Source organism: Vipera berus (assembly GCF_964194415.1).
Source record: "Vipera berus genome assembly, chromosome: W".
Lineage (NCBI taxonomy): Eukaryota > Metazoa > Chordata > Lepidosauria > Squamata > Viperidae > Vipera > Vipera berus.
In genome coordinates this window covers 72,427,565-72,453,019 of record NC_138210.1, presented here as the reverse complement: position 1 = coordinate 72,453,019, position 25,455 = coordinate 72,427,565, and the positions used below count along the sequence as shown (strand labels likewise).

General features: G+C 48.3%; 1 protein-coding gene across 1 annotated transcript; it reads left to right on the top strand.

Moving 5' to 3' along the window:
• Positions 1-358: 358 nt before the first annotated feature.
• Positions 359-24,600, top strand: LOC308676175 (embryonal Fyn-associated substrate-like; the record flags this gene model as incomplete). The annotated part of the gene is made up of 7 exons (XM_081341933.1): positions 359-442; positions 2,170-3,650; positions 11,172-11,489; positions 12,061-12,159; positions 14,932-15,597; positions 22,944-23,033; positions 24,187-24,600. Exons 2-7 carry the CDS (start codon positions 3,639-3,641, stop codon positions 24,598-24,600), a joined length of 1,599 nt encoding a protein of 532 aa, XP_081198059.1. The 5' UTR covers positions 359-442; positions 2,170-3,638.
• Positions 24,601-25,455: the final 855 nt, after the last annotated feature.

Here is a 25,455-nt window from a genome sequence, read left to right as displayed (position 1 = left end):
GGAAAGAGGCGGGGGGGGGGTTGGGGGTGGGGGTGGCTGGGGGGGGGGAGACGGAGTTGGGGGGGGCTCTTGGGCGCCGGCCAGCGCCCCCTCCCTCCCTCCCTCCCTCCCTCCGGGCGCTGCAGAGCCGGAGGGAATCCCTTGGGAAAGGGTGGGGGGGACTTGGAAGAGGGGGGACCCCCCCCCAAGTGGGCACCGATCGGGAGGAGCCGGAGGAGGGCCGGGAGGGCTGGGCCAGCCCGGGGAGGGGAGGGGAGGGGAGGGGAGGGGGAAGAGGTCCAAGGGGCTAAACCCCCTCCCCACCCCGTCCAAGGAGGAGGGAGGGGGGAGGACGGGGAGGCTCCGGAGCGCCGGCGCAGAAGAGGCTCCGCCGCCGACTCGGCAAGCCGGGCTGGAGGCGAGGAGGGCGGCCGCGGGGGGCGCGTCTGCAAGGGCTGGCCAAGTAAGCCTCCCTCGGCCTGGATTGAAGGGGGGGCTGCAGAGGGGAGGAAGGCAGCAAAGACTTGGAAGCTTTTGGGGGGGTCTCCCTCCCTCCTCCCCCCCTCCTCCCCCCCCCGCCCGATGCCCCCCTTTTCTGCCCCTTCCTCCTCCTCCTCCTCTTCTCCTCCTCCTCCTTCTCCTCTTCTCCTCCTCCTCCTCCTCTTCTCCTCCTCCTCCTCCTCCTCTTCTTCTCCTCCTCCTCCTCCTCCTCCTCCTCTTCTCCTCCTCCTCTTCTTCTCCTCCTCCTCCTCCTCCTCCTCCTCCTCTTCTCCTCCTCCTCCTCTTCTTCTCCTCCTCCTCCTCCTCTTCTTCTCCTCCTCTTCTTCTTCTCCTCCTCCTCCTCCTCCTCCTCCTCGGTCCGCTTCTCCTTCTCCTTCTCCCTCTTTCCCGCCTGCTGCCTCCCCACCCAGGGGCCGCCCAGCCGGCCAGCCCAGCCCAGCCAGCCACGCGTCGGGCGGGCGAAGTGGGAGCCCGGCTGGGGGGGAAATTGCTGAGTCGGGATGCGGCGCCGCTGGAGGCTGGGATGCTCCGGCCCGCTGGCCGGCAGAAGGGAAAGGCAGCTGGGCCGGCGGGTGTGTGGGTGTGTGTGGGGGGGGGACCGGGGTTGTGTGTGTGTGTGGGGGGCTGCTCGGCTTTGGAAGGGGGGCCCGGAGAACGCGGGTGGGGAGGGGGGCGGCCTCGCGGAACTCTCTGCTCTGGGGGAGGGAGTGTAGGGGGGGGATCACAAGTTTGGGGAAGAGCTCTTAAGGTGTCCGAGGGAGGGAGGGAGGGAGGGTGGGTGGGAGAGAGAGTGAGAAGAAAGAAAGAAAGAAAGAAAGAAAGAAAGAAAGAAAGAAAGAAAGAAAGAGAAAGAAAGAAAGAAAAGAGAAAAAGAAAGAAAGAAAGAAGAGAAAGAAAAGAGAAAAAGAAAGAAAAAGAAAAAGAAAGGAAAGAAAGGAAAGAAAGAGAGAAAGAAAGAAAGAAAGAGGATTTAGGACAGAAGAAAGGAAAGAAAGCAAATAGACAAGAGGAAGGAAGGAAAAGGGATGGGGAAGAAAGAAGGAAGAAAGAAAGAGAGAAAGAAAGAAAAAGGAAAGAAAGAAAAAGGAAAGAAAGAGAAAGAAAGGTAGAGGGAGGAGGAAGGACAGAAGAAAGGAAGGAAAAAATAGACAAGAAGAAGGAAGGAAAAAGGAACAGGAGGAAAGAAAGAAAAGGAAAGACTGAGGGAAGGAGTTAAGAAAAGGGAAGGAGGAGAAGAGGAAGGAAGGAAGGAAGGACGAAGCAGAGGAGGAAGGAGAAAAAGGAAAGGAGGGAGATGGGAATGAGAGAAAGGAACGGGGAGGAAGGAAGGAAGGAAGAAAAAGAGAGGAAGGAAGGATGGTAGGAAAGGAAAGACAAAGGAGAGGAAGGAAGGAAGAAAAAAGGGAAGAGGGAAGGAAAAAAGAAAGGCAGAAGGAGAAGGAAAGGAAAGCAGGGAAGGAAAGAAAAAGGAGGGATGAAGAAAGAAAGAAAGAGAAAGAAAGAAAGAAAGAAAGAAAGAAAGAAAGAAAGAAAGAAAAAAAAAATACTTTTTAACCTTCCTCCAGAATGCAAGAAATCTCCCTTTGGGTTTGATCCAAAGGAGGGAAGAGCAGCCTTGGGGAAGTCACTTTCTTTAACTTAAGGCTGGAAACAAATCCTTAACAATAACTCCTTGTATTTTCTGCTCAGCAGGTGACCAAGAGGGGGGACACCGTGGAATTTGATGCTCCCACCCTCAGCCTGGAAGCAGGTTCTCTTCCGGAAACCTTTAGGAATTTGGGGAAATTTGCATGAAACTGCTCCCTGCCTCTCTGCCTGTCATTCTGGAATAAATATTTGGCCCAACAAAGAACAAAATATCTGGATTTTCGCAATGTGCCTCTGCTGACTCTGGACATTCCCGCCTGTGTTTCGACGGGAAGAATGACATACAAGATTATCCAGCAATCCTCGAAGTTGGCCAAGGATTTGGGGATCAGGAAACCTCCTTTGAGATTAAAATTATCTGGATTAGAACCTCACTCTCTAGCCTTGTAGGGAGAAAGGAGTTCGTTCGCTGTTCTGGAAGGATTACGTTTATTTGGAAATGCATCCAAATCCCTGGAGTTGCTTTTGCCCGTCCTCGTTGGAAATACGTGTCGGATTTGTGGGCGAATTGGAATTTTTTTGAACTGGATCGATGCCAGGCCTTTTCGGAATTGGGTGAAAGTTTGACTCAAAACCTCAATATTGGAACAAAGCAGAGGAGCGGAGAAAAATCGCAAAATATTAAAGATAGCTGCTGGTGAATCTTGCTTGTTCTCAGGAAAACAATAAAAGCTGCTTGCTGAATATTTTTGAAGGAATTTCTGAACTGGCTCTTTTTAATATATATATATTTATATATATATATATGGATTCAAGAGCAAAAGTTTGCGGGCAGATGTGATTCCACAAACTGTTGGTAATTTGGGCCTGTTCGTTGCCAAAAGGAAACTTCTGGATTCCATGACATTGCAAAATCTGGCTGTTCTCCTTATTCTGTTTTTTACAAGCTTTGGAAAGAAATCCCGTATAAATGTTTCTGGGCTGCTTTTCCACTTTCTGCTCGCTGCACAGACCTGTGTTCCAGCTTGTTGTATTTTGTCTTCCTTTGCTCAATCCTTTTGGCCTGGAAGCAATCCGAGTTACTCAAGTCGTTTTCCTGGGCTGATTTTACTGACCCAGAGATTTGGAAAACCTCAGAAAAACTGCTGGGGGAATAATCATAGGGAATTGCAAATTGCAACTGGCCGGACTTCTGAGGAAGAACCACGTTCACTACACAAAAAATATATAGGAACTACTGATTTTATTTAGAGATTTCCCCCCCCCCTACTTTGCATTGGAATATTCATCAGGAACCAGCTTGCCAAGGATTTTTTTGGAGAGTTATAGCTTCTATGTTTGTGGTTTGCTGGCCTCTTTAAGATGACGAAAAATCAATTTTAAATTTCTCAGGAATTTTTTTCTCTCTGTTGTTTGTTCTCCCTCCGGGCACAACGTACAGAGCAAAGGAGAAGAATGCTTCTAAAGGCTGGCTTTATTTTTTCAAGAGTCTTAATATATTAAGGTGTCATTCTGGTCCGCTGAGGCTGTTCAGGTCTTCTGATTCCTTTGTTTGATGTTGGAGGGCCAACATGTCTACAAGTGTAAGTAGGAGAGAAAGAAAAGAAAAAAGGAAAGAAAGAGAAAGAAAGAAAGAAAGAAAGAAAGAAAGAAAGAAAGAAAGAAAGAAAGAAAGAAAGAAAGAAAGAAAGAAAGAAAAAGAAAGGAAGGAAGGAAGAAAGATTGAGGGAGGGATAAAGTAAAAGGAAAGAAAGAAAGAAGAAAGAAAGAAAGAAAGAAAGAAAGAAAGAAAGAAAGAAAGAAAGAAAGAAAGAAAGAAAGAGAAAGGAAGGAAGGAAGGAAGGAAGATTGAGGGAGGGATAAAGTAAAAGGAAAGGAGGAAAGAATGAGAAGGAAGGAAAGAAAAAGGAGCAGGAGAAAGGAAGGGAGGGACAAAAAGAAAGGAAAAGGAAGGAAGAGAACAAATGAATGAATCAAGGAAGAAAGGGAGAGAGAGAAAGGGGAGAGAGTATGAAAAAGAAGGAAGGAAGATAGAAAGATTGAAAGAACGGGGAAGCAAGGGAGAGAGAAAAAGAATGAATCAAGCAAAGAAGGGAAAGCAAAGAGCAAAAGAAAGGGAGGGATAAACTAAAAACGAAAAGAAGGAAGGAAAGAATGAATGAGTCAAGGAAGGAAGGGGGGAAAAAGGAAAGAGGGGAAAGAAAAGAGAGGGAGTGACAAAAAGAAAGGAAAGGAAAGAATGAATGAATTAAGGAAGGAAAAGAGAAAAAGAAAGGAGGGAGGGAGGGAAAGAAAAAGATTTGAAGAAAACAAGGGAGAGAGAGAAGGGAAGGGAGGGAAAGAGAAGGAAAGAGGGAAAGAAAGATTAAAAGAAAGAAAAAGAAAGGGAGAGAAAGAAAAGAAAAAAAAGATGGAAACCTACCCTGACCAGAGTTTGTAGTAAAACAGGATTGAGAACAATTTTGACCTTAGTGAAAAGATTTGCATTCCAAGGTTATTTGGGCCTCCTCATTATCTGGAAACGGATAAGTGGTGGGGAAGGCTTTGATGTAGTGTTGACTTTGGTTGACAAAGAGGGGTGCAGAAAAAGCTATTTGGGGGGGGGAGAGGAACACAACGCTCTCCTGAATACTTTTGCAAATCAAAATACTTTTAATTCCACCACCGTTGTTGTTGTTGTTGTTAGCTGCGAAGTCGTGTCCGACCCATCGCGACCCTATGGACAACATTCCTCCAGGCCTTCCTGTCTTCTACCATCTTCTGGAGTCCATTTAAGCTCACGCCTACTGCTTCAGTGACTCCATCCAGCCACCTCATTCTCTGTCGTCCCCTTCTTCTAGTGCCCTCGATCTTTCCCAGCATTAGGCTCTTCTCCAGTGAGTCCTTCCTTCTCATTAGGTGGCCAAAGTATTTGAGTTTTAGCTTCAGGATCTGGCCTTCTAAAGAGCAGTCAGGATTGATCTCCTCTAGGACTGACCGGTTTGATCGCCTTGCGGTCCAAGGGACTCGCAGGAGTCTTCTCCAGCACCATAGTTCAAAGGCCTCAATTCTTTGGCGCTCAGCCTTTCTTATGGTCCAACTTTCACTGCCATACATTGCAACTGGGAAGACCATAGCCTTGACTATACGCACTTTTGTTGACAGGGTGATGTCTCTGCTTTTTAGTGTGCTGTCTAGATTTGCCATGGCTTTCCTCCCCAGGAGCAAGCGTCTTTTAATTTCTTGGCTACAGTCCCCATCTGCAGTGATCTTGGAGCCCAGGAAAACAAAATCTGTCACTACCTCCATTTCTTCCCCATCTATTTGCCAGGAATTGAGAGGGCCAGATGCCATGATCTTGGTTTTCTTAATGTTAAGTTTCAACCCAAGTTTTGCACTCTCCTTCTTCACCCGCAACAAGAGGCTCTTTAGTTCTTCTTCACTTTCTGCCATTAGAGTGGTATCATCTGCGTATCTTAGGTTGTTGATATTTCTTCCGGCAATCTTAATTCCAACTTTTGATTCATCTAGCCCTGCCTTTCTCATGATGTGCTCTGCATATAGGTTAAATAGGCAGGGCGACAGTATACAGCCTTGCCGGACTCCTTTCCCAATTTTGAACCAATCAGTGGTTCCATGTCCAGTTCTCACTGTTGCTTCTTGACCCGCATATAGGTTTCTCAAGAGACAAATAAGATGGTCTGGTACTCCCATCTCTTTAAGAACTTGCCACAGTTTGTTATGATCCACACAATCAAAGGCTTTAGCATAGTCAATGAAGCAGAAGTAGATGTTTTTCTGGAACTCCCTAGCTTTCTCCATGATCCAGCGTATGTTGGCAATTTGATCTCTAGTTCCTCTGCCTCTTCGAAATCCTGCCTGTACTTCTGGTAGTTCTCGATCCACATACTGCTGAAGTCTAGCTTGTAGGATTTTAAGCATGACTTTACTAGCATGAGAAATGAGTGCAATGGTGCGATAGTTTGAACATTCTTTGGCACTGCCTTTCTTTGGAATTGGAATGTAAACTGATCTTTTCCAATCCTGCGGCCACTGTTGAGTTTTCCAAATTTGCTGGCAAATTGAGTGTAGCACTTTTACTGCACTGTCTTTTAAGATTTTGAATAGCTCAGCTGGAATACTGTCACCTCCACTAGCTTTGTTGTTGCTCAGCTTTTCTAAGGCCCACTTCACCTCACATTCTAGGATGTCTGGCTCGAGGTCAGTGACCACCTCATTGTGATTATCTGGGACGTTAAGCTCATTCTTGTATAGTTCCTCTGTGTAATTTTGCCACCTCTTCTTAATCTCTTCTGCCTCTGTTAGGTCCCTGCCATTTTGGTCCTTTATCATGCCCATTTTTGCATGAAACGTTCCCTTCATCTCTCCAATTTTCTTGAAAAGATCTCTGGTCCTCCCTATTCTATTGTTTTCTTCTATTTCTTTGCACTGTTCATTTAAGAAGGCATTCTTATCTCTTCTAGCTATTCTCTGGAATTCTGCATTCAATTGGGCATATCTATGTTTTTCTCCCTTGCCTTTCGCTTCCCTCCTTTCCTCAGCTATTTGCAAAGCTTCCTCAGACAGCCATTTTGCTTTCTTGCATTTCTTTTTCTTTGGGATGGTTTTGGTTGCTACCTGTTGTACAATGTCGCGAACCTCTGTCCATAGTTCTTCAGGCACTCTGTCTATCAGATCTAATTCCTTAAATCTATTTGTCACCTCTACTGTATATTCAACAGGGATATGATTTAATTCATACCTGAGTGGCCTAGTGCTTTTCCCTACTTTCTTCAGTTTAAGCCTAAACTTTGCAAGGAGAAGCTCATGGTCTGAGCCACAGTCAGCTCCTGGTCTTGTTTTTACCGACTGTATAGAGCTTCTCCATCTTTGGCTGCAGAGCATATAGTCAATCTGATTTCTGTGTTGACCGTCTGGTGATGTCCATGTGTAGAGCCGTCTCTTGGGTTGTTGGAAAAGAGTGTTTGCTATGACCATCGTATTCTCTTGACAAAATTCTATCAGCCTGTGCCCTGCTTCATTTTGTACTCCAAGGCCAAACTTGCCTGTTATTCCAGTTATCTTTTGGCTTCCTACTTTAGCATTCCAATCCCCCATGATGATAAGGACATCATTTTTTGGTGTTACTTCTATAAGGTGCTGTAGGGCTTCATAGAACCGGTCAATTTCATCCTCTTCAGCACTGGTGGTTGGGGCATAGACTTGGACTACTGTGATATTGAATGGTTTGCCTTGGATTCGAACTGAGATCATTCTGTCATTTTGAGGATTGTATCCCAGTATTGATTTTCCTACTCTTTTATTCACTATGAAGGCTACTCCATTTCTTCTGAGGGATTCTTGCCCGCAGTAGTATACCTGATGGTCATCTGAATTAAATTCACCCATTCCTGTCCATTTTAGTTCGCTGATACCTAAGATGTCGATGTTCAGTCTTGTCATCTCTTGTTTGACCACGTCCAGCTTTCCTTGATTCATGGATCTTACATTCCAGGTTCCTATGGAGAAAAAATCTTTACAGCATCGGACTTTCCTTTCACCACCAGACATATCCACAGCTGAGCGTCCTTTCAGCTTTGGCCCAGTCGCTTCATTCTTTCTGGCGCTACTAGTACTAGCCCTCTGCTCTTCCCCAGTAGCATATTGGACGCCTTCCGACCTGAGGGGCTCATCTTCCAGCGTCATATCGTTTTGCCTTTTGGTACTGTCCATAGGGTTTTCATGGCAAAGATACTGGAGTGGGTTGCCATTTCCTTCTCCAGTGGATCACGTTTTGTCAGAACTCTCAGCTATGACCTGTCCGTCTTGGGTGGCCCTGCACGGCATAGCTCATAGCTTCATTGAATTACGCAAGCCCCTTCGCCACGACAAGGCAGTAATCCATGAAGGGGAATTCCACCACCACCACCACCCAAAAAAAAACCCAGGCCTTCCTTTGCAGCTAGGGTTCTACCTGCGTGGTTTTGCACGAGGTGAAAGTTTTTTAGCTTCAGATTTTCTTGGAAAGCACTTTTTGTGTGTTTTGGCTAACCACAAGGTAGTCCTTGACTGACAACAATTTGTTTAGAGACCGCTCAGAGTTACAACGGCACGGGGGGAAAAAAGCGACATATGAGCGTTTTCCCCCCACTCGTGACCGTTGCGGCGTATCTCCCATGGTCACGGGATCAAAATTTAGACACTTGGCAACTGGCATGTACTTATGACGGTTGCAGCGTCCCGGGGTCACGCTATCCCCTTTTGCGACCTTTTGACAAGCACAAGTCAATGGGGGGATGCCGGATTCACTTAACAACTGCGTGATTAACAACGGCAGCGTTTCCCTTAACGAACTGTGGCAAGAAAAGTCGCAAAAGGGGGCCAAACACACTTAACAAATGTCTCGCTTAGCGGCAGAAATGTCGGGTTCTGTTGTGGTCGTAAGCCGAGGACTACCTGTCAAGGGAAATCGAGTGGCTTATGGGTTTCCGAGTCCCTTGTCACAATTAAGAGCAGGCTCCCCTGGCCAATCTGAAAAAATATGGCAGCTTTTCTGAGGTGAAAAGTTAGGCCTCGTTTCGATTTTCTGTTGATGAGGAAATATTTCCCATAACTAATGTAAAATTTTGGCTCCCTGAAATTCATCAACTTCGGCTTTCTGGGCTGTGTCTTAAACTCCCCCAAATGACATAATTTCTGGCTAAATTTTATCTGTCAACACCCAGGCGGGTGATTTTGCTTTTCTCCGCCAAGTTACCATCAGCAGTTTTTCCCCCATCACCTCATCAAAAAAGATTATTGCTCAAGATGTATATTATATTTTAGCCTGATTATTGTAGCGTTTGCAGGATGCTCGGATGGCTAAACAAAGGCTGGGGGGGGGGGAATTGGGAAATATTGCTAGTCCTCGACTTACAACAATTCATTTAGTGACCATTTGAAGTTACAACGGCGCTCAAAAAATAACATGACTTTTTTTCACACTTAACGACCGTTGCAGCAACCCCAGAATCACATGGTAAAAATTCAAGACACTTGGCAAGTGACTCGTATTTACGACGGTTGCAGTGTCCCAAGGGTCACGTGATCCCCTTTTGCAACCTTCTGACCAACAAAATCAATGGGGGAAGCCGGTTTCACTTAACAACCGTGTGACTGACTTAACAACTGCTGTGATTCACTTAACAGCTGTGGCAAGAAAGGTCGTAAAGTGGGTCAAAGCTCACTTAACAACCCTGTTAATAACAGCTACAGTGGTTCTCTCAACAACTGTGGAAAGAAAGAGTGTAAAATGGGGCAGAATTCACTTAACAATGGTCTTGCTTAGCAATAGAAATTTTGGGCTCAATTGTGGTCGTAAGCTGAGGACTACCTCAACCTTGAGCTGAGCCATGGAGGTTTAGCAGGCAAGGAAGAGGATTGGGGTGGGATCTGCCAGTGCTTTGAGCCAACAGGGTCTCTGTAAATGGAAAAGAAACTGGGTCGCCATTAAGTGTAACCAGGTTAGGCAATATGGCGGTCAGGCCTCATAGGGAAATACAGCTAGTGCTCGCCTTACAACAGTTCATTTAGTGACCATTCGAAATTACAGCAGCGATGAAAAAAGTGACGATCCTTTTTCACACTTATGACCGTTGCAGCCTCCTCATGGTTATGTGGTCAAAATTTAGACGCCGGGCAACTGACTCATATTTATGACGGTGGCAGCGTCCCAGGATCATGTGATTCCCTTTTGCAACCTTCTAACACAATGGCGAAGCCGGATTTGCTTAACTGTGTTACTAACAATTGCAGTGATTCACTTAACAACTGTGGCAAGGGAGGTCGTAAAACAGGGCCAAAGTCACTTAACAAACGTTTCACTTGGCAGATGCAGAAATTTGGGGCGTCATAACGGCTTTCAAGCATCCAAACGTAAATCACGTGACGGTGGGGGAGGCTGCAACGAGTCGTAAGTGTGAAAAAGGACCCTAAGTCCCTTTTCTCAGTGCAGTAGTAACTTCGGACGGTCACTAAGCAAACTTTTGTAAGTCGAGGACTAGTTCTATTGCTGATTAGTCCGGGAAATGCTTAAAAACTGGGTTTTGGGTGAAAAACAAAAGTTTTGGTTGCAAAACTCGGCGACTGTTTATAAAAGGGGATGCCGAGCAATGCCAGAGCTTGTCCTGGTTCGTCCTGTTCCCAATTTCTGGGCAAACTTCCCAGCCGGAAGTCTTTTGCCTCCTTGCTATTTTTCGAGGGAATTCAAGCATGGATGTGCTTGCATTTAAAAATGCAGCTTATCGGTGCAGCCTTAAGGAAGGCCAGGGTTCATCCCTAGTGGGTAGAGCCCATTCAGAATATCAATGAAGGGGAGGTGGCTGGATTAAGGCCCGTTCAAAACTCCCCGCCAGTGAAGAGCTAACATTCTCCCTGAGGCACTAGTTTTCTATGTGCGGGGAGAGCAAATTTGCAGTTCTTTGGCCTCAGGCTCTCAATCAGATGTTTCCAAAACAGCTTCAGCTCCTGGGGAACAGGATGATGGGGTGGCTGCAGGATGCAGTTGGAGAAGGTAGAATAGCCGAGCACGATGGGAGTTGTAGTTGTAAGAAATGCCTATGTAACTTTATGTGATATAATAATCTTTCTCATACATACATACATATTTCTAAATGTCCCCATTAGGTGGAGATCTAGCACAGAAGCCCAGGACATTTTTAATATACAGATAGTCCTCATTTAGCAACCATAAAAACTTGATTGAAACGCGATTTTTGCAATCTCCGCTCAGCTTTCCTTTGCTTTACAGACCTGTAAAGACCTGCTGGCAAAGTTCCTTTTTCATCACCGTCCTAACCGCAAACGGTCGCTAAACGAGGCAGTCGCTCAACAAGGACTGCTTGTTATAGAAGGGCAGATGCTCGTAAAGACAACCATTAAATTTTACCGTTGTTGGTTCCCACCTCGTGTTGTAAAAAGGTCCTTTCAGCCTCTTGCTTGTGGGTAACCTAACCAGCCAGGTGGGCTAGGAATTCTGGGAGTTGTAGTCTGGGTATTCTGGGAGCTGCAGTCTTAAGGTATTCGTAAGCCGAGCTTTGGAAAGTGTGACCTGAGCCTTGTGTATCCACCTTGTTTTTCATCCACAGGTGCAGTTGTGTCGCGCTCTGTATGACAACACGGCCGAGTGTCCGGACGAACTCTCGTTCCACAAGGGGGACCTCATGGTCCTTCTCCAGCCCGAAGGGACCGGCCTGGAGGGCTGGCACTTGTGTTCGTTGCACGGCCAACAAGGGATTGTGCCGGCCAACAGGGTGAAGGTCCTCCCCGAGTCAGGATCTCACCCAAACCACACCTCAGCAGAGGTCTACCAAGTGCCGAAGAAGGACGGTCTTCTGGTGGGAAAGATCTCAGATGGAGCCACGGAGGAGTGGAGAAGGAGAGAACAAAGGAAAGAAGAACAGGAGGTGAGGAGGACCTGAAAGTCCTCTCCTGCTTGTTTCTCTCCATGATGCCACCTTGGATGACACTGACTATCCCCAGAGACTCCTCTTCCACCTTCTCAAACTTCTACCCAAGACCCCAAAACTGGACTTCGACATCTCCCCTTCCCTCAGAGCAGAGTTTAGCAGCCTGTCAACGTCCAGATACATCGAGATGTTCCCCACCCCCATTTTAGCTGGGCGTGGATGATGGGAATTAGGCTCCGCCATCTTTTCAAGGCCCCAGGCTGGAGAAGAGTGCCTACTAGAACAGATCTTGAGGAGGAACCCTTTGATCATCTAAATCCCTAAACTGCTGACCCAAATCTTCCCTGTTTTTTGAGGTCCACCTGGAGGGTAGGGGGTGGGTCACACAACCCACCATGATGGAAGCTGGTTTGCCCCACCACCACACTCAACCGCGAACTCTCCATCCCTTTTTTTTTAAAACCCAGGAATGTTGGGCGAACCTATCTCAGTTATGAGCTGCAGGGATCTGCTGCTTCTCTCCGAATCCTGATTCCTGGTTTCTCCTTGTCTTTGTCTTCCACCCCAGGTGTATGAGATACCGCCACCCGCACGGCCCTGCCCTCTGCCCCCAGAGGGCATCTACAGGGTGCCACGGGGGACCAGAAGAGAAGAAGAATCTGGGGAGGTACTTTGAGAGAATAAGACAGATGAGAAGATGGCCTGTTTTCATCCTGGACAGCCGTAGTTGGTTCCAGCCTTCTCCAACCTTGGCCTTTTCTTGCCACAGTTGTTAAGTGGATCGTTGCGGTTGCTAAGTGAGTTGCACGGTTGTTAAGCAAATCCGGCTTTCCCACTGCTTGTTAGGAGGATGCAAAATGGGGATCGTGGGACACCCACCCCCTCGGGTCACTGCAACCGTCATAAATATGAGTCAGTTGCCAAGCGTCCGAATGTTGATCTCATGACCGCAGGGATGCTGCAACGGTCGTAAGTGTGAAAAACAATCCTAAGTCACTTTTTCCAGTGTCGTTGTGGCTTCAAACAGTCGCTAGATGATATGACCAGCATTGTTATTATTCTATTCTGTTCTATTCCATTCCATATTTTTTATTCCATTCCATATTTTCTGTTCTGTTCTATTCTATTCCATGTTTTCTATTCCATTCCATTCCTTATTTCTATTCCATTCTATTCTATTCCATATTTTCTATTCCATTCAATTCCATTCCTTATTTCTTTTCTATTCTATTCTATTCTATTCTATTCTATTCTATTCTATTCTATTCTATTCTATTCTATTCTATTCTATTCTATTCTATTCTATTCTATTCTTATTATATTTTATATTTTATTTTATTATGGTTAATCTTCAATTTGATTCACAGTCTGGGACTGGTAAAAACTTATCAGTTCAAGTCTTAACCAAGGACCTAAGAGCTGTTAAGGTAGCGTCTGAGTATATAGGCAGTTCCGAGTAAGGGTGGTGGTGGGGTGTGTGTGTGTGTGTGTGTGTTTCTTTTTTGCAAAGTCAGAATATTCAGGTCTAATAAGTTCAACAATTCCCTATATCTCGGCAGCCCTTTGGGAATTGCTCCAAGGGCTCCTATTGCTACAACCATTGATTTTTTTATCTCCACGGTCGCTCAACGTCAATTTGCAAATCCCGATATTTTGTTATTTCTTTTCCTAGCTGTTTCTCTTCACTTCGTGCATCCCCTAGCATTGCAATAACAGCCAGGCAATAGTCACGTCAGGCGTGCTGTGGGCTGGATGTCTTGTCTGTTTGGATCCGAAAGTCTCCCAGGATCTTGACTTGCTCTTTTTAAAGACTTTTGTCAATTCAGTACCCAGTAATTTTTGCTGCATTATTTTTCTTCTTCTTCTTCTTCTTCTTCTTCTTCTTCTTCTTCTTCTTCTTATTATTATTATTATTATTATTATTATTATTATTATTATTATTATTATTATTATTATTATTATCTCAGCTGGGTTGGAAGCAGAATAGAATTGAAGACATTTCTTGGATGAGAAGCAAAAGTTTTGCAGTTGCCCCATTTTTATTAGCTTATCAAAATATATCTGACCTCTCCGCAAGTCGCCATCGGATGGGGTGCCCGGTGGCGGCTGGACAAAGCCTCCAGGCTGGGGGGGGCGGAAAAAGGAAGGACAAGCGGCCGCGCCTGTTGGATTAAATTTTACGCCTGTCCTGGCGCGGAGAGTAATTGTATCTGAGCCCTTTATAAAGGGGACAGCTGCGTGCAAGGGGGCCCTTTTTCCTTCCCCCAGCTAAGCCAACATTCGCCTTAGATGGAGAAAAACTTGGGTGAGAAGGACAGGTGAGAATGCGGAAGGAGCAGCTGGTGAGGTTTAAAAAGCAAGGCTAGGCTGTAATTTTGGGGAGCGTCCCCTGGTGTCTTTTCAAGGCCGGAAGGCCGTCTGGATCTCCAGATTAGGCCAGAAGTCAAGTCTGGTCAAACAAACCAAGATGGTCATCGGTCAAAGAGGCTGCAACAGATCCGTCAGCAAGCAATACAGATAGCCTTCGACTTAGTTAACAACCATTCGTTTGGCGAACAGCACTGAAAAAGTGAGTTTTTAACACTCATGGCTGTTTGCAGCATCCCCATGGTCAGGGGATTAAAATTCGGACGCTTGGAAACTGGCATGTACTTAAGACGGTTGCGGCATGTACTTAAGACGGAGTTACGTGATTCCCCTTTTGCGACTTTCCGACAAGCAAAGCCAGATTCCCTTAACAAACCAGGTTGCTGTCTTAACACCTGCCCTGATTCACTTAACAACTGTGGCAAGAAAGGTTGGAAAATGGAACAAAATTCACACAATAGCTGTCTTGCTTAAGGCCAGAAAGTTTGGGCTCCATTGTGGTCGTGAGCTGAGGCGTTGAAAAACTCTGTCCCAAAGGCCTCAGAGCCAGCCATGGGGATTCTGGGAGTTGAAGTCCACACACCTTCCAAAGCCCTAGTTTGACAAACACTGCATTGTCTTGATGTATAATGTAAGCTGTGGTTTGTTTTAACCACGGCACATGGACTAAACCAGGGGTAGGCAACCTCGGCTCTTTTATGACTCATGGACTTCAACTCCCAGAATTCCTGAGTCAGCTGACTCAGGAATTCTGGGAGTTGAAGTCCATGAGTCATAAAAGAGCCGAGGTTGCCTACCCCTGGACTAAACCACTAAAGCAGGGATCCTACGTCAAGCTAAGCCATAAACTGCAGTTTACAATCACACTGACTATGTTTATCATCTGTGCTGAGCTCTCCGCTCCTGATCAAGCCACGTTGGGTGGTTCAAACGCACCGAGATGTAAACTGTGGTTAATAACTGGATTCACCCCCGCCAAACTATTTTATGGCTTAGCTTGACGCCCGACCCCCCCCCAAACATGCTTCAATTTGGGAACTCTTCTTCTTTATCCTTTTTTCTCCGCTCGCAGGTTTATGATGTGCCCTCATCTTTGCTCCGGGACGTGGTTTTGGACACGTACGATTCTCCCGCCTCACGGGTCAAAAAAGTCGCTCGGGTGGCCCCCCAACCCAGCGCCCCTCCAAACGCGGACGAGGCCTACGACGTGCCCCTTGCCTTCAAAAAGGAGGAAGAGAAGGACGAAGGAAGTTGCGAAGGGCCACTGATCTATGCCATCCCGTCTAATTTACGCCGCGCTTCAGCCTTGCTTAACTTGTACGAGTCTCCCGAAGACATCCGGGCGGGAGGAAAGGAGGAAGAAGAGGAAGAGGAAGATGGGGCCATTTACGACGTTCCTCTGCTGACGCCCAGCACCCCACCTTTGGAAGGAACCCTCCAAGGACTCAGCCTAAGGGACCCGGGACCCCCTACTCGCCCCCGGCTGCCATCCGCGGAGAGCCTATCCCGCCGTCCGCTGCCCGCTCTTCCTAGCGAGGAGCGGCTTTCCGGAGAGCCTCCACCTCCATCGCCCAGCATCGTGCGGAAGGGCAGTATCCAGGACCGTCCGCTGCCTCCCCCTCCACCCCGGCTGGGGGGTCTCGGGGCGGGTGAGCAGGTGGACCAAGCCAGGGATGACGTCCACAACGAATATGAGGGGATCCGTCTGGCTGACGAGTACGATTATGTCCATTTGAAGGTAAGGATGGTTCAACCTGAACTCGACGTCGGGACGTAATCTAGACGCCACGATGCTTTTGCAACGGTCCTCGACTTACGACTGTAACTGAGCCGGGCAATTATGGTTGTAAAGTGGTTACTATAGGACCAAAACCGTTTTGCTTTTTTTTGGGGGGGGGGTTTCACTTTCTTTTTTACAGAGGTTGTTAAGCCAATGCAGCAGTCGTTCAGTGAACCCAGTGGCCGTTAAGTAAGGTCATCGATCACAGTAACCTGGCTTTTGCGGGAAACCGTAATTGCCGGTTTGCAGCAAAGACATTGTGCTACTAGTCCTCAGCTTTCATTTTGTGCCCGTACAAAGTGACATTTACTGACCTTTCATTTATTTATTTTTTATTTTATTTTATTTTAATTGCATTTATATCCCGCCCTTCTCTGAAGACTCAGGGCGGCTTACAAGCTTAGCAGTAGCCTTCATTCTATGTATATGCCTGCTTATTAGGGTTTTTCACACACACCCCAGCGGCATTATTACAAAGTCAGCTTATTGCCCCCAACAATCTGGGTCCTCATTTTACCTACCTCGGAAGGATGGAAGGCTGAGTCAACCTTGAGCCTGGTGGGATGCGAACCTGCACTAATTGCAGGCAGCTGGTGTTACTTAAGGAGGCATTAGCCCACTACTCCACCAAGGCCCGTTCAAAATTAAAAACGCCACTGAAAAAAAAATGACTTAGGAGCTTTTTTCCCCACACTTACGACCTTTGCAGCATCCCCCCAGGGTCATACGATCAAAATTCAAGACGCTTGGCAACTGACTCATATTTATGACGGTTGCAGCGTCCGGGGGGTCACGGGATCCCCTTTCTGCAACCTTCCGACAAGCAGGATCAATGAGGGAAGCCAGATTCACTTAACAGCCCGGCTACTAACTTAATAGTTGCAGTGATACACTTAACGACCGCAGCAAGGAAGGTCCAACAACGGAGCAAAACTCACTTAACAACGTTCTCGCTTTGCAGCATGAACGTTGGTCTCAACTGTGGTGATGGGTCCACCTATAAATTGTGACGGCAAATGGCCGTAAAGGCAGGCTGGTTGCCGAGCGTCCAAAACGCAGTCATGTGACCCTGGCAGCCATTGGAACTTCAGACGGTCGCTAAGTGTCACCGTCTTAAGCTGAGGACTCTCTGCAGTCTGGGTGCTGAAGCGTTTTGGCTTTTCGGTGTTAAGAGCAAGCGACCCACAACTTTCAGCCTATTGTAGGCTCCACCCCTTTGCCCACCAAAAGGGGCAGGGCTTCGTGACATCGTGGCTGCCGCCATTTTGACTTTTTTGACCTCCCCTGCCTGAACCCTTGGATAACCGGCGGCCCTTGCATGTTATAACTCCAGCAAAGCTACAAAAAACTGGGCTACTCGGAACATCTTACATTTTAAGGAGATACCCTCAGGGGTCTTCAAACTTGGCCCTTTTATGACTTGTAGACTTCAACTCCCAGAATTCCTCAGCCAGCATGCCTGGCTGAGGAATTCTGGGAGTTGAAGTCCACAAGTCATAAACAGGCCAAGTTTGAAGACCCCTGAGATACCTGGTTGATACCTAGGATGCTGGCAGCAACCCGTGTCAACCATTTAGTGCCAGTCAATTTGAGCGTTCAGTTGACTGAGTTTCATGTTTTATGAATAAAAGTTTTAAATAATAATAACAACAACAACAACAACTGGACGGGACCTTGGAGGTCATCTAGTCCAACCCCCTGCTCAGGCAGGAAACTCTATCCCGTTTCAGACAAATGGCTGTCCAGTCTCTTCTTAAAAGCTTCCAGTGTTGCAGCATTCACCGCTTCTTGAGGCAGGTAGTTCCACTGGTTAGTTGTTCTAACTGTGAGGAAATTTCTCCTCAGTTCTAGGTTGCTTCTCTCCTTGACTAGTTTCCATCCGCTGCTTCTTGTTACCAGACAGATCCCTTCGAAATTCATCTCCTCGTCTCTAGATCCGCCTGCTTAAAAAAAAAAGGGGGGGGGGCGGAAATTATGACTTAAACATGAGATTATTCCTTAAATTTGGCCTTGCGGTTCTTCCGTTGCCTGTGGTACAAATTAGAAAGACTTCACACAGCCTTTCAGTGTGATGTTTTTTACAAAATGGGGTTTATTTTCCTCGCTTGCAAAGTTCGCTCTCAGCCTTGACATATTTCCATTCTTTTCCTTCCCCAAACCAGAGGTGAACATTAACCCAAAATGACATTAATCTTAAGACGCGTCACAACGACCAAGTGTAGCGCAACGTGATTTGGGGGAAACTGCTTCGTCTCGAACCCGACACCGGTTTAAATTTTTAAATGTAAAAAGCAGATTCCTCGAAACAAATGCCCGCCTTTTCTTTTGAGGTAAAATCCATGGCGCTTTAAATAGGCTTACCTCCCGGTGTATTGTGTGCGCCGGAATTACGGGCGGTCCTCAACTTACAACGGTCCATTTAGTGCAGGGGTCTTCAAACTTGGCCCTTTTATGACTTGTGGACTTCAACTCCCAGAATTCCTCAGCCAACTAGACCAGGGGGCCTTCAAACTTGGAGGAGAAGCCCTTTGCAAGGATCATCCCAGTTGGTAAAACTATAAAAAAAATATTGCAGTAATGGAAGCAGATCTTTGTTATCGGGGATTTGTGATTCAGCATGGGTTGTGAATTCAGCCCACTGTGGTGGTTTATGGTGTGAACCTCGGTGAAACAAGCTATGGCTTAGTGTGATGCACCAACCCGGCTTCCTTGTCTGTGCTGAAGGTAAGACCATTTGAATGGAGATGCTTGATTGGCAGGGATGCAAGTACCGTACAACTCTAGGCCGTGGAAGCTGGCTTGATCCGTAAGCCATTGTTAAACAGGGGCTTAATGTCCAGGCAAAGCAGGCCTAGGACTCTTTCTAAGGCAGGGTCTTCAAACTTGGCCCTTGGATGACTTGTGGACTTCAATTCCCAGAGTTCCTCAGCCAGCCTGGCTGAGGAATTCTGGGCATTGAAGTCCACAAGTCATCCAAGGGCCAAGTTTGAAGACTCCTGCTCTATCTAACACACGCAATTTGGCTGCCTTTCCGCTCACATTTTAATCTGGCAATTAATGCCAACTCCCAGCTGGGGAATTCTGGGAGTTGAAGTCCACAAGTCATAAAAGGGCCAAGTTTGAAGACCCCTGATTTAGTGACTGTTTGAAGTTACGACGTCACTGAAAATGGTGACGAATGGCCGTTTTTCACACTTAACGGCTGTTGCAGCATCTCCCGTGGTCGCGAGATCAAGATTCAGATGCTCGGCAACTGACTCGGATTTATCACGGTTGCCGTGTCCCGGGGTCACGTGACTGCCTTTTGCGAACTTCGGACAAGCAACGTCAATGGGGAAGCCGGATTCACTTAACAACCGTGTGACTAAACCCCTGCAGTGATTCACTTACTGACTGTGGCAAAATGGAGGGAAAACCCACTTAACAACGGTCTTGCTTAGCAACAAAAAGGTTGGGTTCAGTTGTGGTCGTAAGTCAAGGACTGCCTGTATTTTACCGCGACCTCTCTCTTATTTATTCAAATACAGATACGTCCTCAACTTACAACAATTCATTTAAAGTTACAACAGCACTGAAAAAAGTGACTTGGGACCGCTTTTCACACTTACGATCGTTGCGGCTTCCCTGAGGTCACCTGATCAAAATTCAGCCACTTGGCAACTGACTCACATTTGTGATAATTGCAGTGTTTCCCCGGGGTCACGTGATCCCTTTTTGCGACCTTCTGACACGGGGCTTCCAACCTGGCCCTTTTATGACTTGTGGACTTCAACTCCCAGAATTCCTCAGTCGGCCATTTTGATGAAACCACAGGCTGGGATCCAGACCATGGGTCTTCAAACTTGGCCCTTTGATGACTTGTGGACTTCAACTCCCAGAATTCCTCAGTCGGCCATTTTGATGAAACCGCAGGCTTGGATCCAGACCATGGGTCTTCAAACTTGGCCCTTTGATGACTTGTGGACTTCAACTCCCAGAATTCCTCAGTCGGCCATTTTGATGAGACCGCAGGCTTGGATCCAGACCATGGGTCTTCAAACTTGGCCCTTTGATGACTTGTGGACTTCAACTCCCAGAATTCCTCAGTCGGCCATTTTGATGAGACCGCAGGCTTGGATCCAGACCATGGGTCTTCAAACTTGGCCCTTTTATGACTTGTGGACTTCAACTCCCAGAATTCCTCAGTCGGCCATTTTGATGAGACCGCAGGCTTGGATCCAGACCATGGGTCTTCAAACTTGGCCCTTTTATGACTTGTGGACTTCAACTCCCAGAATTCCTCAGCCAGCGTGACTGGCAGAGGAATTCTGGGAGTTGAAGTCCACAAGTCATAAAAGGGACATAGTTCCCTCATGCTGGCTGAGGAATTCTGGGAGTTGAAGTTCACAAGTCATAAAAGGGCCCAGTTTGAAGACCCCTTGTTCTGACACAAGCAAAGTCAATGGAGGGAAGTCGGATTCACTAAACAATCGGGTTGCTAACTTAACCACTGCGGCGGTTCACTTAACGACCGCGACCAGGAAGTTCGCAAAATGGGGCAAAACCCACCGTCTCAGTTCAGCCACGGAAGTTTTGTGTTGCGATCGTAAGTCAAGGCCTACCTGCGTTGTATTGAGCCCTCTCTTTTACGCATTCAAATATTGCATTTTTATGGTGAAATTCAGCCCGTTCTGAATCCCACCACCATTTTGATGGGTGGAGAGAAAGAGGCGGGGGGGGGAAAAAAAGAGCGAAAATGTTGTCGTCGAAACTACAAAGCAGCCCGGGGAACCAGTTTTGTTTGTTTTGTTGTAGCCAGCAGAAAATATTTGCAGGGCGAAATAGTTTACCTACCGAAAATTCATATTAGGGTTTAAGGCAGGGATCTCCATCCTTGGCAACTTTTAAGACTTCTGGACTTCAACTCCCAGAATTCCTCAGCCAGCCAAGCTGGCTGAGGAATTCTGGGAATTGAAGTCCAACAAGTCTGAAAGTTGCCAAGGTTTGAGGACCTCCGGTTTAAGGGATTCGGTCGGTGGCCCGACGGGGCTCACCTTTCAAAATCCCAAATGCCAACCAATAAGAAATGGGCCTGGACACACACACACACACACACACACACAGAGAGAGAGAGAGAGAGAGAGAGAGAGAGAGAGAGAGAGAGAGAGAGAGAGAGAGAGAGAGAGAGAGAGAAACGTTTGCTGAAATAACAGAGCCTGGACGGAGTTTGGGGGCTGCAAAGAAGAAAAAAAAGGCATTTGGGAAAATGACTTGTCAAATAGGATGTGGGCTCAGATTTGCTGCGTTGAGCCTGGGAGGTGGGCTTGGTGGGGGGAAAAAATGAAGGCTCAGTGGGAATGAGGGCCTGGGGGTGAGGGGGGGGTGTCTCTGAATCACAAGCATCGCAGGGCTGGCCGGGGGGGGGGGATCTTTCCTGGGCTGACCTGTATTAATTGTGATTGTTTGCCGTTTTGAGTTTTTCAAGAGAAGCTTCTTAATGGCGTTGCGACCTTTGGTTTTGTGTCTTATTTATCCGGTGTTAAGACTCAGCAAAGAAACGCACTCTTGTTGTCGTCCTTTCTTTCCTTCCCGTCTTCCACACTTCTTCCTCTTCCCATCTTCCACCTTCCTTCCTTCCCTTCTCCTCTCCTCTCCTCTCTCCTTCTGTTCATCTTCCTTCCTTCCGTACTTCTCCCCTCCCCTTCTCTTCTCCTCTCCTTCCTCTTCCTTCCTTTCTCATTCTTTTTTCCTTTTTTTTTGCTTCACCTCTCCTCTTCTTCCTTTCTCTCCATCTTTTGTTCATCTCCTTCCTTCTCTCCTCCCCTCCCCTTCCCTTCACTCCCCTCCCTCTTCACTTTTCCTCTCCTCTCTTCTCCATTTCTATTCATCTTCCTTTTCCTTCCTTCTTTCCTTCCTTCCTTCCTTCCTGTTACCCTTCTTTGCTTCTTCTCTTCTTTTCTCTCCTCTTTTCTCCTTTTTCTTCTCCTCTACTTCTCCTATTCTCCTTCCTTCCTTCCTTCCTTCCTTCCCTTTCTTTGCTTCTCTTCTCTTCTCCTCTCCTCTCCTCTCCTTCTCCTATTCACCTTCCTTCCTTCCTTCCTTCCTTCCTTCCCTTTCTTCGCTTCTCTTCGCTTCTCTTCTCTTCTCTTCTCTTCTCCTCTCCTCCTATTCACCTCCTTCCTTCCTTCCTTCCTTCTTTCCTTCTTTCCTTCCTTCCCTTTCTTCTCTTCTCTTCTCTTCTCCTCTCCTTCTCCTATTCACCTTCCTTCCTTCCTTCCTTCCCTTTCTTCTCTTCTCTTCTCTTCTCCTCTCCTCTCCTTCTCCTATTCACCTTCCTTCCTTCCTTCCTTCCTTCCCTCCCTTCCTTCTCTTCTCTTCTCTTCTCTTCTCCTCTCCTTCTCCTATTCACCTCCTTCCTTCCTTCCTTCCTTCCTTCCTTCTTTCCTTCCTTCCCTTTCTTTTCTTCTCCTCTCCTCTCCTCTCCTTCTCCTATTCACCTTCCTTCCTTCCTTCCTTCCTTCCCTTTTTTGCTTCTCTTCTCTTCTCTTCTCCTCTCCTCTCCTTCTCCTATTCACCTTCCTTCCTTCCTTCCTTCCTTCCCTTTCTTTGCTTCTCTTCTCTTCTCCTCTCCTCTCCTTCTCCTATTCACCTTCCTTCCTTCCTTCCTTCCCTTTCTTCTCTTCTCTTCTCTTCTCTTCTCCTCTCCTTCTCCTATTCACCTTCCTTCCTTCCTTCCTTCCTTCCTTCCTTCCTTCCCTTTCTTTGCTTCTCTTCTCTTCTCCTCTCCTCTCCTTCTCCTATTCACCTTCCTTCCTTCCTTCCTTCCTTCCTTCCTTCCCTTTCTTCTCTTCTCTTCTCTTCTCCTTTCCTTCTCCTATTCACCTTCCTTCCTTCCTTCCTTCCTTCCTTCCTTCCTTCCTTCCTTCCTTCCTTCCTTCCTTCCTTCCTTCCCTTTCTTTGCTTCTCTTCTCTTCTCCTCTCCTCTCCTTCTCCTATTCACCTTCCTTCCTTCCTTCCTTCCTCCCTTCCTTCCTTCCTTCCTTCCTTCCTTCCTTCCTTCCCTTTCTCTTCTCTTCTCCTCTCCTTCTCCTATTCACCTTCCTTCCTTCCTTCCTTCCTTCCCTTTCTTCTCTTCTCTTCTCTTCTCTTCTCTTCTCTTCTCTTCTCTTCTCTTCTCTTCTCTTCTCTTCTCTTCTCTTCTCCTCTCCTCCTATTCACCTCCTTCCTTCCTTCCTTCCTTCTTTCCTTCCTTCCCTTTCTTTTCTTTTCTTCTCTTCTCCTCTCCTCTCCTCTCCTTCCTTCCCTTTCCCTTCTTCTCTCCTCAGGGCACTGATAAAATCCAGCAAAAAGCAACCACACCCGAAGCCAGCCCCACACTTATGGTCCCGGAAGAGGCAACTCCCACCGAAGAAATGGTATCTCTACCTTTTACCTTTCGAACCCTTTGTTCTCACCCTCTCCCACCCGAATTTACGGCCCTGGGGCCAGGGATCCCTCCTGGGGGGCCCAGCCCTTAAGAAGCAGGACATTGGTTGGAAGCCGACCCTTGGCTCCCCCCCACCCCCCCACCCCTGCCTCCCCTCCCAGCCGTTTTGCTGGAATGTAAGCCGGCTGGAATTTGGACCCGCTGATTGGAATCACCGTGCATCTGACCACAACCACTTGTGCAAACAGAGGGGTCCGGCGGGATTGGGTGGGGGAAAAAACAGCCAAAAATGTCAACAGCCACGCTGCCACCCAAACTGACCCTTGGTTTGTGTGCTGTCGTTTTTTTCATGCCCTCTGCAAAAGCTACCGAGCTCCGATCACACTGTCCTGGCAGCAGTGGCGTAGCGTGGGGGGTGCAGGGGGGGCCGGCCGCACCGGGCGCAACATCTGGGGGGGGCGCGCTCGCACTGAGCTGCTCAGAGAGCCCCAAGGGCTGCACAGAGTCGGCTTGGCTCCGCTCTCGAGCTGCTCTTTCTTGCAAAGCGAAACGAGTCCGGCAGGTGAGATGGGCGGCCACATAAACTGAATAAAATAAATAGAAGCGCCCAACTCTCCGCCCAGGCTCAGGCCAACCGCAAGCGCCCCGCAGGCGCCCCGGCAGGCTTGGCCGAGCGAAGACGGACCCGCCGGCCGGCTGGCCTAGCTTCGTGCGCATGCGTGGCTTTATTTAGCGGGGCTCACGTGCGAGCTTGAATGCAGCGGCTCTTGCAGGTCGGAGCCCCGCCCAGCCGCCCTCGAGAGGGACCCGGAAGCATCCCGCATGCGCGCGACTCTTCTTGGAAAGTCTACGCCGCTGCGGGGCGCGTCTTTTCGGCGGTGCCATGACGTCACCGGGTTAGGGGGCGCAAATTGCCCCGGGTGCTGACAACCCACGCTACGCCACTGCCTGGCAGCCATCTTGACTCTTTTGACACACACACCCCACCTACCCCTTGGATCCTGCCGGATTGAAATATTCTTTGATTAAAATCCCCTGGGAAAAATTCAGCTGCCGGAGGTGGGGGGGGGGGAACGGCACAGGAAATGTCGATTTCCCAGTGGCGGGGAGTTCCTAAGATTGCCGTGTCCTCTCCTTGCCAGGCGCCGCCGTCCCCGGAGGACAGCCAGCTGCTGCAGTTCTACACGGGGCAGTGCCAGGCGCACTACCGCACCCTGCTCTCCGCCATCGAAGCTCTCTCCGCCAGCGCCGGAGCCCACCAGCCGCCCCGGGTCTTCGTGCCGCACGGCAAGTTCGTCATCGTCACGGCGCACAAGCTGGTGTTCGTGGGCGACACCGTCTCCCGCCTGGCGTCTTCGGCGGCCGTGCGGGCCAGGGTGGGGGCCGCCAGCACCGCCCTCTGCCAAGCCTTGAAGGAAGCGGTCCTCTCGGTCAAGGGGGCCGCTTTGCGCTACCCGTCGCCGCCCGCCGCCCGCGAGATGCAGGGCTGCGTAGCCGAGTTGTCGCGCCAAGCTCTGGCCTTCACCACCTTGCTGGGCGCCCTGGCGCCCTCTTGATCCGGGACTCCGCAAAGCTGCCGCTCTACCCGGAGGTGGACGATGGGTCTGTCTCCTTCCTGCGGAGGGTGCCATCCCGGCTAGCAACGGTCCTGGAATCGGTACGGATGTTCAGCTCGTCCGTCCTTCCAAAAAACCGCGGGCCCGAAGGCGCCCCGTCGTATCTCGAGGACCTAAGCTCGGCCTCCTTCCTTCCTTGGTGCCCTACAATCTTCCTAGCCAAAGAACGCCCCCCTCCCCCGACTTTGGCCCTTCTACGCCGGCGTCTCTCGAACTCGGGACCCCCCTCCGCTACCGGAGTTCCGGAAGGGCCACCCCATCATCCACGGGGATGAACGGATTGAGGTTGGGGGGGGGGAAGAGGGGGTAGAGGAAACGGGGGACCTTGGCTGCTTTGTGGATGCTCCTGATGGTCTCCTTCTCTCTCGGGACACCCCCAGAGGCTTAACAGGAAGGGAGGAAGAAGAAAATGGCTGCCAAATGGGGGTGTCTCGTTGCCAGGCCCCCCCTTGCCCTCCCGATAAGCTGCAATAAAGGATATTGTGTCAAGGATTGGAAAGGCAAACAGTATAAAAGGTTATTAAATTAGAAGGGTTATTTCTCAACCTTGATCCCTTTAAGAGGGTTGGACTTCAACTCCCAGAATTCCCCATGGCTGGCTGGGGAATTCTGGGAGTTGAAGTCCACCCCTCTTAAAGGGACCCAGCTTGAAAACACCCTGAATTAGCAGAAACACCTTCAGAATATCAGTAAACGGGGACAAAGTACTTTTTTTTTTCTCTCAGGAAATATTCCCCAGACACGCACTAGGTTTGATGATAATAAAATAGGTGGAAAAATAACGGCTGTGTGTTT